Source organism: Corythoichthys intestinalis, chromosome 9 (assembly GCF_030265065.1).
Source record: "Corythoichthys intestinalis isolate RoL2023-P3 chromosome 9, ASM3026506v1, whole genome shotgun sequence".
NCBI lineage: Eukaryota > Metazoa > Chordata > Actinopteri > Syngnathiformes > Syngnathidae > Corythoichthys > Corythoichthys intestinalis.
This window is the reverse complement of record NC_080403.1, coordinates 15376561-15390019: the sequence shown is the minus strand read 5'-3', so window position 1 is coordinate 15390019 and position 13459 is coordinate 15376561. Positions and strand designations below refer to the sequence as shown.

Sequence of the window (13459 nt, the reverse complement as noted above, 5' to 3'; positions counted from 1 at the left end):
TCCTATGAGTCGGCGTGGCAAGTTTTGTGTCAATACGTGAAAGAAGCGCACGTACACATGCTGGCACTTTGTCTCCCTGCGGAGTCAATGGCGCCATTCATTTAGCGTGCAATATTTGCCTCCGCCAATTAACTGCCACGTGTGTGTGCGCATTAAGCAAAGGTTAATAGGACCTCAAGAGGGTTGGACAAGAAGACAAGGGCCTTGTTACCTTACTAGTGTCTCCCCACTTTCTCTCACACACACAGACACACAATGGAGGACGCTACTTCATTAGCAACACAGCAGCCGCCGCTTTCCGACAAACCTCCACACTAATGCTAAGAATATTTTCCAATTGATTTTTGTGGGGATGCTTTGCAAAGCAAACCCATTCATTTCCAATGGCAAAACCATCAAAATTGTCAAAACGTTACTCCCATTCTAATAATTCACACATTTTGTACAAAAGTTATTCCACAAAAATTTGCCAAAAACTGCTACATACATTTCAATGGCCCTATGAATTTCATAAGGCACATTTAATTCCCACAAAAAATGTTTCTATTAACTCCTTTTGATTTTCAACTTGGACGTACCAAAAAATATCTCCTGGTGGTCAGTAAAGTTGTCCGATTGGCCAATAAAAGAATTTTAAAACGATATTTTTTCTAGTCACTTCATTACTATGTCTCCTTATGTACGGCATTATTTTTCTTTTTGTTGGTGTGTGTGCTATTGACCCACTGTGAGATTCCTAAATAAAGATAATATATATTGGATAATATCGACATCAGTTTTTCATTATCGTTTTTGGCCCAATATGCAAATCGCTGTGCTGTCATGTCCACTTATTGTCTGCCTGTGTTTCTGCTGTTTTGACCCCCCATGCTGGCAATACGTGTAATTAGTAATTAAGTAATTTGAAAAGTTCCAGAATTGCTGCTGACACATCATATGTCGATCTGAGTTCATTGCAAATGGAGAGAGCTAAATGGACGAGCTAACGTCTGCAGCCAATGTTACCATAGCAGTTCTTGCCATCTCACAACGTTGTTTGTCCCTGATACAAGCATCGCTTGTAAGTTATCTTCTTCTTTTGTTTTATATTCATGAGCGTTGTGTAGTATATTTGAGATGCGTATATTTCGTTTTGTTTGCATTTGTGGTAATTTTTTTCATTGTTTGCAAGCTGTAAAACCAGTTGCTATTCAAATCGACTAGGGCTGTCAAAATTAATGCGTTAACGGGCGGTAATTAATTTTTTAAATTAATCACGTTAAAATATTTAACGCAATTAACGTATGCGCGGAACAACCCACTCAAGCATTGCCGCGAACAGACTACAATGGCGCCGTTTGAAGTATATTGAGAGCTAAGGGAAGAGACAAGCAAGTGGAGTGGACGCAGGTGTTACCGGCACCCGCCAAGGGGGCTGTTATTTTCAATGTGACCGGCATTGTCAGATTAAGCAGTGAGGAAGAAAGTGGTCGAGCGAGAGAGGGAGCGAGAGAGTAGAGAAAGTGCGCAGTTAGCGCAGGCTCAAGTACTGCGTCCCCCACATGCTTTTGTTTTGTTAATAAAAGTACCCACAAAAAGCCATCCAACGCCTCTCGGTCTTTATATGTACGCCGCCGTCTTCCTCAGGAGGAAATCGGACGATCCGAGTCAACCGGCAACGACGAGCCAACATGAATCGCCGGTCCATAGAATTACCAAGAGGGGCGAATTGGTAACGCAGGCATTTATTGGAGCCGCGCTATTTAATGGAGTAAGCGGTGGCATCTCTTCCACAACTGTTATAACTATTGTGGCAAGCGACATGGGGAAGAATAACTGAAGATGATCTTTTTCTTAACACCATGTATTGTACTCAACGCAGAGAAGATATAGCATTTCCAGAAACCACTGTGACTCATGGCTGCTCAAATTCCCATCATGCTTTTGGGCAGTTAAGAACATTTAAGTCGCTACAGTATCATTTAGTGAAAGCACAACAAAAATAATATTCCTATCGCTCAAAAATAAAATAATGTTCACAAAAAGAAAACCGCTCAATGCAAAGAGATCTGGCATTCTCAATCAAAATAGCTATGTAAAATAATACTCTATTCAAACATTAAGTTTAGCTCAACAAATGCACTAGTTGGCAATATTTAGTCATAAGATACAAACTATCAAAATTACAACAACTTCTACTCACATTTATCTTTCAGGAATTCTATCTTTCTATCCGTGGATCCCTTTCACAGAAAGAATGTTAATGTTAATGCCGTCTTGTGGATTTATTGTTATAATAAACAAATACAGTACAAATACAGTACCTATGTACAGTATGTTGAATGTATGTTGTCTTATCTTTCTATTCCAACAATAATTTACAGAAAAATATGGCATATTTTAGAGAGGGTTTAAATTGCGATTAATTGCGATTAATTACGATTAATTAATTTTTAAACTGTGATTAACTCGATTAAAAATTTTAATCGTTTGACAGCCCTAAAATCGAAACGTGGTGTATACTTTGCTTTATTTGTGAATTTATTTCATATCATTGACTCACTGTTTAGATGTTTATAGTTTTACAAAAAAAAAATATCAGTGCTTGTCAAGAAAAAGATGACCACAGTATAGCCAATGCTCCTTACTCAAGCATCTAAATTCTTTTTAGAGCAGTGGTTCTTAAACTTGCCAAAGGTACCGAACCTCAAGAGATTCACAGGTGCATTCACCGAACCCTTCGGGATTTCATAATAAAGACATTTTTTTACGAATTCAAAACCTAGCAACCGAACATCGAAGGCTAGGTTCATAACGCAGGTCTTAATGCACAAATCCGATTTTTTTGTCATGTATTTTTTTGGCATGCCCGTTCAGACTGCCTTTGTCCATTGAGCCCGTTCAAGTATTACGTATGTGCACTAATGTACTAATGTAAACAACATACGAAAGTGACCCAGATCGGATTTGAAATGGTCCACTTCTATGCGACTTGTCCTGCTCAGATCGTCAAGTTAATGCCTCAATCGAGTTTCGGAATCGGAATTTCTTCTAGATTTCTAATTTACTATAAATAATTTTGCCTCTTGCTGCTGATTTTCAACAGCACGTAGCACAAATGTTATAAAAGAATCGTTAATATCTCATAAATTATAACTGCAAAAACATGAATTTTTGCTGTTGATATTAAACTCATTTCATTTCAGACTGTTCCTTTTTTGGTTTTCATGTCTCCATTCTCATTTTATTGTCGCATCCTCGCTTCGCATACCATTTTCTTGGCATAAAAAGACGCAATTCTTAATCATCTATGCAGTTTAAGCTGTCTGTGGGTCTGTTATACATCCTCATATCAAATCCCAGTCAACCTTCCACTGAGCAAACAGATTTCTCTTCCCATCATTTAGTCGGCTAGCATTTGAAAGAAATGGAATAAAGCCTGTAAATTAACGGGAAACCAGTCCAAAACCTGGTCTAAAACACCACTTTGCCTAGATTTAGTCAGCGCACAAAATAGGGCTCAGCATTTCTTAACCTTCACCGAACCCCTGAAGCTTACTCACCGAACCCCTACAATTCGATCGAACGCCAGTTAAGAACCACTGCTTTGGGCTCTGATTTGTTCACTGTCTATTTGTGTACCCACACACACATTGAGGACAGAATAAGTGCCTTATTGGCACTTTGCAGTTGCATTTGATCCAAAAAACTGATGTTTGCACTATTTTGATTTTAACTTTTTTAGACTAATTTTAATTTTATAGTGGTGCAATACAGGCACTGGTTCCATAAGTTCAATTGAAGTTGTTCTCTTACTTTTCACAGAAAGTTTATTAGGAAAATCTTGAAGGTGTTGAAGTATCATTATTAAAGCATCCAGTGGGGCATTACAATTAGGGATATGCGCGACTAGTCGTTTAATCGATTAACTGCATATTCATTATTGAACATTTCGTATTTCACTAGTCGGTTAAACGCAGCATCGTGAGCCTCTTTGAGACATACGCTGAACTCCAGTTATGTCCCGGAATTTAAACGGGTAGACCTTATGCCTGAAAGCAATTTCCTAGATCGACTGACACAGAGATTACACAGACATTAACCGGGTTGCATACTAGTATAATGTCCAGGACATCACCGGGATGCCATATACATGACAGGAGCCAGTAAATTCCCCGGTCACAGCACGAAGGCTGATGACATAATAAGTATCATGGCGAGCCAATCGTCATTTCGTCTTTGTTCGCAGTAATACGAAAAGCGGTAAACAAACATCGCAATTATCAACATGGCAAACTGAAAAGATAGCAAGATTAAACTAGAAATATAACTAAATTAATTTTGAAAAATGTGTGGTTTCTTTTGCTGCCGATGCCGACCAAAAATGACGTAATGTCCTGGTTATAAATTGCCGTCCCTCCATCCATGCTGAGAGAGTGCCGAGACCCTAACACAGGACAAGTCTGAAAGAAATGCCCCCCCCCCCATCACACACACTCCCACACATGTAGGAGAGGGTAGGGACACAAAGTTTTGGCGAAAGTATCAGGACTGTATTTCTCTTTTAATTGTTTACCTTTCGTCAGTTTTTCTTACATCATTAGAATTTAAATAAACAACTGGTCCTGAATGTCTCGTAAATACACAAAACTTTTGCATTTTAAACATTTTATTTAATATGTGTATTATATTGCGAGTTTTCTTGCGTATAGACTAGTTGCAAATAAAATCTGAGACTCCTCGGCAGGGAAATTAGTCGAAATTCCCATCCCTAATCACTATACATTTAGCCATCCTATGTTAAGTCCATGACCGCTTATATCAGCATCAGTTTGATCTCAGTATCGGACTTTTTGGAGTTGGACAATACCGGGATATTGATCAATATTTTTTCACCAAACAAAGGGAAAAAAAGCTTCCCCTAATTACCCCAGATTTATCAGAAAGTGACCCAATATGTACAGAAGAAGCTTGTAAGTGTTCCGAAAAATAAACAGATAGAGACCTGAATTCAACAGGAAGTGACAGTGAAATACCCCAAAATCAACAGGAAATGGTCGATGAATAGGATGTGACCTGAAAATGCCTAGAATTCACAGGAAATTATGTATAGGAAGTAGACACGTGCCGTTTACCGGTTTCAAGGCATACCGTGGTATGAAAACGTCAAGGTTTCAAAACCACAAACATTTTCTGTCATACCCTCCCTATGGTATTAGCTATTTTTTATGTCTCAAAAATGCAGGGAGAAATCCCTTGCTTGCAGCTTCAAGACTCAACCCTCCCTCACCGGTTGTTGCTCAGTGTCAGTGAGTCAGTTGTGCTACACGATGGCTGGAGGAGGTGAAACTCCTGAACTTTTTTCCCCCATTAAAGACGAAACCACTGGTACGGGAGTACAGAAAAGTTACAGACGGCTACAGTTTAGAGGAGGAAGTCCAACCAATATGTAAAACATGTTTGCGGGTGGTGGCTGCCGAGGAGGCAATACTTCCAATATGATTTCGCATTTATACAAAATTAAAGGTTAGTAAACACTGCCATGAATGTTGTCCCACCAGCTACGAGAGTTAACTCAGCGTGTTTAGTGTGTCTAGCTATGGTAAAACATCTCGTAATTTTTTCTCCCTGGCAACTGTCTGTGTTGAGAAAGGGAGTGTGTGTATAATGTCAACATGTTACGAGTCATACACGTTTGCTTTTTATGGAAAAAAATTCAATTATTTTTGGTCTGAATGTGGTAATGTTGAGCTGTGGCTATGGCTTTAGGCTAACCTAAAGGACTGCATTTATTTGAATTTTAGTTAGAATATTTTAGGGGTTTTTTTTTGTTAATTTTGGTTAGAATATTTTCTTTTTTTTTTTTTTTTTTTTTTTTTTTAATTACAACATAACATTATACTTGTGTTCCAATTTGCCAATATGTTTTGAAAAATAAAAATCCTGTTCAATCCTATTTTTTTTTTAAACCCAGATACCTCAAAGTAACATATTTTAGAGCTGTAATTGCAATACCGTGAAACCGTGATATTTTGGCTTATGGTTATCATACCGTCAGAATCTCACACCGGCACAAGCCGATTAGGACGTTACTCACAAGTACACTAGAATTAAGAAGGAAGTGATCCAAAATTAACTCATTCACTGCCATTGACAATTTTGTGAAATTTATTTCAACTGGGAGGCTTTTATTGCCATTGGCGGCACTAGCCATCCAATACAGTACATTTGGAATGTGAGGGGTGATAAAAGAATTATGTTTAATCTTTGCTGGGGGGGTTTTCCCACATTTTTATTTGTTTATTTCATTATAAAAGGAAAGGGAACAATGAGAACTCGCCAATGTTTAGACTATAGACATTTTTAAATAGCTTTTACTTCAGCGAAAAACATGAGGTCGATGCACATGATTTACTTTGGCGGCCCACACAAAATGATTTCGTGGGCCGAATTTGGCCCACGGGCCGCAGTTTGGATCGCTGGCATAAAAGAAGCAATCAGAGCTCCTCAGCTCATTTCCACATAGTTTCCTGGCACCATAATGTCCGCAGATGGTAACAAAGCAGTACTTTTATCCCAAAGACCCTCCTCAACTCACATCAACACAGTTCCTCGGCATCCTACTTTTCCACAAATGAAACAACTCGTTTCTCGAAATGCCACAAAATTATGCCAAAACGCTCTTTTGGTTGCTTGGCGTTCACCTCGTCCTCATCCGTCAAGGAGACGGCGACCAGCAACGTCAAACAAATCTCCTTAAGTGCAATTCGTACTGGGAAGACGGCGCTGACCTCCCCCAAGGTCGGCCCGCCGCCTTGGCAAGGTCAACTTTTAGTGGACACGTCATCCTTAATGACGCCCTTAAAATGACCGCAATATGCTTTCTAATTGGCTCTTAAGGCAGTGAACAACACTCGCGCCTGGCCCAGAAAAGAAGATAATTTAGTTGAACCCTTCGTCTGCCGTTGACGGACGTCCCGTCCGTTTCGACTGCCAGTCGATGAGTGACAAAGAAATAAGATCAACAGAGTGGAAAAAGGCGGGAAAGATGGAAAGAAGGTCAGAATGAAGGAAATAAGGAGTGAGAATATCAAACACATGAGAAAAGTCATAAGGCAGCAATTAAGAAACAATGCAAGGAAGGAAGGACGGACGAATGAAGAAACAAGAATGGAAGAAGGGTAACAAGGAAGAAAGAAAGGTAGAAAGGTGACAAGGAAGGAAGGAAGGATGAATGAAGAAAAGGTAACAAGGAAGGCAGGAAGGTAACAAGAAAGGAAAGAAGGAAGAGTTGAGAAATGTAAGAGAATAGAGGAAGGAAGGAAACAAGAAGAAGGAAGGAAGGTAACAAGAAAGGAAAGAAGGAAAAGTTGAGAAACATAAGAGAATAGAGAAAGGAAGGAAACCAGAAAGAAGGATGGAAACATGAAAAGTAAGGATGAGGGAATTGAGAAAGGACAGGGAGGAAGGAAATATGGAGGGAAACAAGAAAACAAAGAAGGAAAGAAAGGAGGAAAGCAGGCAGAAAGGAAGGAAACAAATAAAAGAGCAAGGAAAGACAGAATGGAGAAAAGTAACAAGGAAAAAGGAAGGCACAAAGGAAGTAAACAAAAGAAAGAAGCATTGAAAGACAGAATGAAGATCAAGCAAGTAAGGAAGTATGGAAAGAGGGAGAAAACACAAAATCTGGAAGGAAGAAAAATATATGAAGAAAGGAGGTAAACAAGGAAAAAAGGCAAAGAGGATGAAAGAAGAAAGGAGGCAAAAAATATGAAAGGGAGGTAGAGTGAACGAAAAATGAGAAATATACGAGGATAAGTAAAAAGGTGGAAAAGAAAAGGGGAAGGAAGGAAAAGAGTGATTATACAGAAAGAAAGAAAGAAAGAAAGAAAGAAAGAAAGAAAGAAAGAAAGAAAGAAAGAAAGAAAGAAAGAAAGAAAGAAAGAAAGAAAGAAAGAAAGAAAGAAAGAAAGAAAGAAAGAAAGAATTAGCGAACCTATATGATATATTCTTCTTTTTTTATTTAATATTTGTAGTTTAATTTTTTTTTATTTAGCATACAGTACCATCAGTCACTCCTCTCAGTTAAAAAATTGACGTATATCCTTGTCAATGGCAGTGAATGAAAAATAAATTTTCCAAGCCGAGACAAATCCATTGTATGATGTGCCATCATCGCCCTCTAACGCCAAAAAAAGCATACTGCAGATACAACTCGTCCTAAACACACACACGCACACATTTGGAGTACAATCCACCCTTTACAGTCTTTACCTACTAGTTAAAATACAGTTGCAAGTTAGAAATTTAAGAGCATTAAAATATTGGGGGGACGGGGGGGATTATAACACATTTGTTTTTTTAGTGGACAAGTGGAGCGTTGAAAAGGGGGTGTTTGAGTGTACCTCGTACAAAACGTGGTCTGAATAACAAGCGCGAACTGGAGGGGAAAAAAGTTATCATTGGCTACCACTGACTGCAACAGATTTCCAATCTATTCGAACTGGGAGGACTTGCAGCGAATGAACGCTGCCAACCTTTCAGTCCGAATGGATTGGACATCTACTTGTGGTTGACTCCGGTTGATAGGACGCCACGAGCGGACGTCTATTATCGTCAATGGCAGAGAACGATTCAAAGCATAAAAAACAAAATTTTTCTTGTTTAAAAAAAAAAGTGTATTTGTTGACAAGTGATAGAATTGAGATTCGGGGGGAGCTTTCCCACCAGTGAAGGTGCACTGGGACCTGCACAGCGAGCAAGTCGAACATACATCAAAATGTGATTAACAAAGAATACATTAATGCTTGCTTCAATATTAGGAGGAATTAAAAAGTAGTTAGAAGTAGTTGTTACTTGACCTGGGAAGAATTGCGCGCTGGCATGTTCCAAAAGCGCCAAAAAGAAGATAGGTAGGCGCCAATGCAGCACGTGATTGCCCGTGTTCATCTCTTCTTTTGCGTCTTTTCTTAAAAAAAGAAATTTCGTTATCAATCCTTTGACGTAACTTGTTTCACATGCTCGTGATTCCTCGCGATTATACTCCTCCAAAAATGCACACACAAAAAAAACCAAAGCCCGAAAAGTAGGAAGGGGGATGCAAAAGATTGTTTTGGAGGGGGGAGGGGGGGGTCACATTTGCGTCCAAGTTGTGCGGATGCCGTCGCTCCGCTCCGCTGCTGTGTGTCAACTGACTGACACTGGCTGGCTGAGCGAGGGAGTGAATGGAAGAGGAGGATTGGAGGAGGTTCCCCTACCTCAGCCGCCGGCTGAGCGAGCGAACGAGGGAGGGAAAGAGCGGGCGCACGCGCCTGCGGGTCGCGCGCCTGAAAGATCTAGGGGGTGGGGCGAGGACGTTTAAAATATAATAGAGTGAAGTGTCCCGTCCCCCCCCCCCCCCCCCCCCCCACAACCGTCAATTTCAAATTAAAAATATGTATAATTTTTGAGATATTAATGATACTTTTAAAGGTCAGTAAGTCACCAGCCCCCCCACATGGTCAGAATCGCTCCACACTAGTCGCAAACATTTGTGCTACCTTTGTTTCGGTTTGTGCCGAAATTTTTTTCATTTGTACCATTATGAATTTTGATATATCAACGTTTCATTTTTTTATCACGTGACGTCACAGCCTTCCCGACATTTACCGATTCGCTCCAAACTGGTTGCAAATGTTTGTGCTCGTTTGTGCTTGAAAAATTCGCGTTTGTGCCGTTATGGATTTTGAGGTATTAACATTTCAGGTTTTTATCACGTGACATCACAGCCCCCCTCACATACTGTAGTCCGATTCGCTCCAAACTGGTCGCAAACGTTTGTCCTACGTCTGTGCGATGGATTTATGGATTTTGAAATACAGTAGTAACGTTTCATTTTTTATCACGTAAAGTCACAACACCCCCCCCACGACCCCACACCTTGTCCGATTCGCTTCAAACTAGTCATGCCGGTTTGTGCCACAAAAAATTTCATTTGTAAATTGCAATATTATGGATTTTGAGATATTAATGTTATTTTTTTTACCTCCGTTAAGTTGGCCCTCCCATTACACGCAAATTTATAAAAAATTACCGTATTGGCCCAAATTTAAGACGGCCCTGATTATAAGACGACCCCCTCTTTTTCAAGACTCAAGTTTGAAAAAATACTTTTTCAACACCAAATTAATTTTTGTACAGAAAATAATTACAGTACATCTGAAACAAATGATTATAACAACATATTTGTAAGAAAAAAACATGTTATTTTGCCTCATTCAAATCTTAATATCTGAAAATTTAAATATGTAAACTAAAGTGCAATCACATTCCTAAATGAATGGCTTCTGGTTTTTGAAATGTAAATAAACCAATCTATTGTGATAAAACAACAAAATTACAATAACTGCATTAACCATCAAAGTGAAGTCTAACTGTAACTGTAGTCTTGAAACAAATCTGAATAAGGAAAAACACTGCAATAAAATAATGCAAACTGGTTAAACCTGAGAGTAGCTGAGATCTGTCATGACAGAACATTGCTTCAATGATAATTGGCACCTTCTAGCGTCGTGAATGGCTATAATGTCTAGACCGCAAATATAGGACGACACCCACTTTTTCAGTCTTATTTTAATGCAAAAAACACCATCTTATATTCGGGCCAATACGGTATGTCAATCGTTTGTGCTACGTTTGTCCTGTAAAAAGTTTCGTTTGTGCTGCTATTGTTTTTGAGATATTTACAATTCTTTTGTATGTCAATCTGAGGTCAACCAGCCCTCCATTTTGTTTAAAAATGGCTGAAAATGGTATCAATCGTTTATACTTTGTTAGTGCTGGTTTGTCCTGTAAAAAAATTGTCCTGCTATCGTTTTTGAGATATTAATTTCAAATGATGACATTACGCAGCCCGCCCACCCACAGCGGAATGGAACCACAATGGTGCCATTTGTTTGTGCTAGGTTTGTGCTCATTTGTGCTGTAAAAATTTTCATTTTTGCTGCTTTTGTTTTATAGATATTGAGATATAAATTCTAAGTGATGACGTCAATCGCAGCCCCTCCATCGCGTCTGATGGAGCGTACCAATAACAGAGTGTGTCCCAACAACTAGCGCAAACGTAGCACAAACGAATGGCACCGGAATCGGACAATATGGGCGGGGGGTAAGACCTCAGATTGACCTATAAAAGAATCATTAATATCTTAAAAAAAAAAAAAAATGTAACGGCACAAACGTAGCACAAACGACTGACATCATTTTTATTTGAATGTTACAATATTCACAAATAGATAAATAATAATAAATAACAAGGGGAGAGATCGTGAAAAGGAAGGGATGAGAATATCGTGGGATGTGAAGAAAATGGAAAGGAAACAAGGAACCAGGTAAAGACAGAAGGAAGTAGGGAGGGAAGGAAAAGTAAAGACAGAAGGAAGGAAACTGAGACGAAAGAAAGGGAGGGAGGAAAGTAGGACAGAAGGTAGGACAGAAACCAGGAAGGAAGGACAGAAAGGAAGGCAAACACACAGAAAAGATGAAAGGAAGGAAGGAACAGAAAAAGGTGGAAAGAAGAAAGGAAACCAGGAAAAAAAAGGAAGAAATCAGGAATGAAGAAAGGAAGATAAGCAAAAAAAGAAAAAAGGAAGGAGGGAAGAAAAGTAAAGACAGAAGGAAGGGAAGGAAGGTAGAAAAGACACCTAAATATTAAGTTAAATTCTCGGACTGTGACATCAAGCAGGTGGTTTTCAAGACCACTTGTTGCAATCCTCGACAACACGCCAGAGGTCCGATCAGTTTTTCATCGCTTCAGTCGCAAACGGAACGGACATCTGTCGCTGTCAGCTGTACTTTCCTCCGTGTCCTCTCATTTTCGACGAATAAATGTATCACTCATTCCAGCAGCGACCGATCGATGCCTCGTTTGCATGGTTCGTCACCTCAGAAACGTCGCTTTGTATTTATTGATTGATGAGTCGGCGATTACGTGCGTAAGGAAGGACGAGGAAAAAGGGCGCGCTGGACAACTTTCCTCCTGTTCTGGAAACCCAACTCTGACAAGCAAAGGACGTCCCGCCCCCTCCTCATCGGCCGGAAGGAGGCCTTTGACATCGCCGGCTTTCTTGCTCGATACGCTGATGACAACCCCAACCCCAAGTGGAAACGTTGACTGGAAATCCTATAGACTGACTTATATTAAGGCTGAGCAATGGTTACTCCTTTTTATCACGATTCATCAAGAGATTATTGAGATTGATCGCATGACATCAATGGCAATCACAATTAGCTACATAGCGTAACTAATCGCGTAACTGCAACTGTTTGCAATTCATTGAGGTTAATCCCATTCTGTATAATAATGAATTCAAAAGGAATAATAACCACATTTCTATATTAAATGTAAGACATATACAGTGAGGCACATTAACTCATTGTCTCCCATTCACATCTATCGCCGTGAATGGGACTCAATGACTCGATGTACATTATTCTTTCACATACAGTGGTCAAATAAGTATTTAGTCAACCACTAATTGTGCAAGTTCTCCCACTTGAAAATATTAGAGAGACCAGTAATTGTCAACATGGGTAAACCTCAACCATGAGAGACAGAATGTGGAAAAAAAAAAAACAGAAAATCACATTGTTTGATTTTTAAAGAATTTATTTGCAAATCATGGTGGAAAATAAGTATTTGGTCTATACCAAAAGTTCATCTCAGTACTTTGTTATGTACCCTTCGTTGGCAATAACGGAGGCCAAACGTTTTCTGTAAATCTTCACAATCTTTTCACACACTGTTGCTGGTATTTTGGCCCATTCCATCATGCAGATTTCCTCTAGAGCAGTGATGTTTTGGGGCTGTCATTGGGCAACACGGATTTTCACCTCCCTCCTCACCCCGTGGTGTCAAAATGATGACAAGAACGGGGAGCAAAAATCCCAGAACCACACGGGGGGACCGAGTGAATGACCTACAGAGAGCTGGGACCACAGTAACAAAGGCTACTATCAGTTACACAATGCGCCGCCAGGGACTGAAATCCTGCACTGCCAGACGTGTCCCCCTGCTGAAGGAAGTACACGTCCACATCCGTCTACGGTTCGCAAGAGAGCATTTGGATGATCCAGAAGAGGACTGGGAGAATGTGTTCTGGTCAGATGAAACCAAAATAGAACTTTTTGGTAGAAACACAGGTTCTCTTGTTTGGAGGAAAAAGAATACTGAATTGCACCATAACCACTGTGAAGCATGGGGGTAGAAACATCATGCTTTGGGGCTGTTTTTCTGCAAAGGGATCAGGACGACTGATCTGTGTCAAGGAAAGAATGAATGAGGCCATGTATCGAGAGATATTAAGTGAAAATCTCCTTCCATCAGCAAGGGTATTGAAGATGAGACGTGGTGGGGTCTTTGAGCATGACAATGATCCCAAACACACAGCCAGGGCAACAAAGGAGTGGCTTCGTAAGAAGCATTTCAAGGTCCTGGAGTGGC

The 13459-nt window shown here is 39.8% G+C and overlaps 1 protein-coding gene across 5 annotated transcripts in view; it reads right to left on the bottom strand.

The window, feature by feature from the left end:
* ptprt (protein tyrosine phosphatase receptor type T) overlaps window positions 1–9172 on the bottom strand; it is a 262227-nt gene extending 253055 nt beyond the window's left edge. For all 5 annotated transcript variants that reach the window (XM_057846399.1, XM_057846400.1, XM_057846401.1 and 2 more), the window contains exon 1: window positions 8841–9172. In XM_057846399.1, coding sequence (XP_057702382.1) covers window positions 8841–8928 — 88 coding nt within the window. In that variant the 5' untranslated portion in view covers window positions 8929–9172. The remainder of the gene's footprint in view (window positions 1–8840) is intronic.
* Window positions 9173–13459: the final 4287 nt, after the last annotated feature.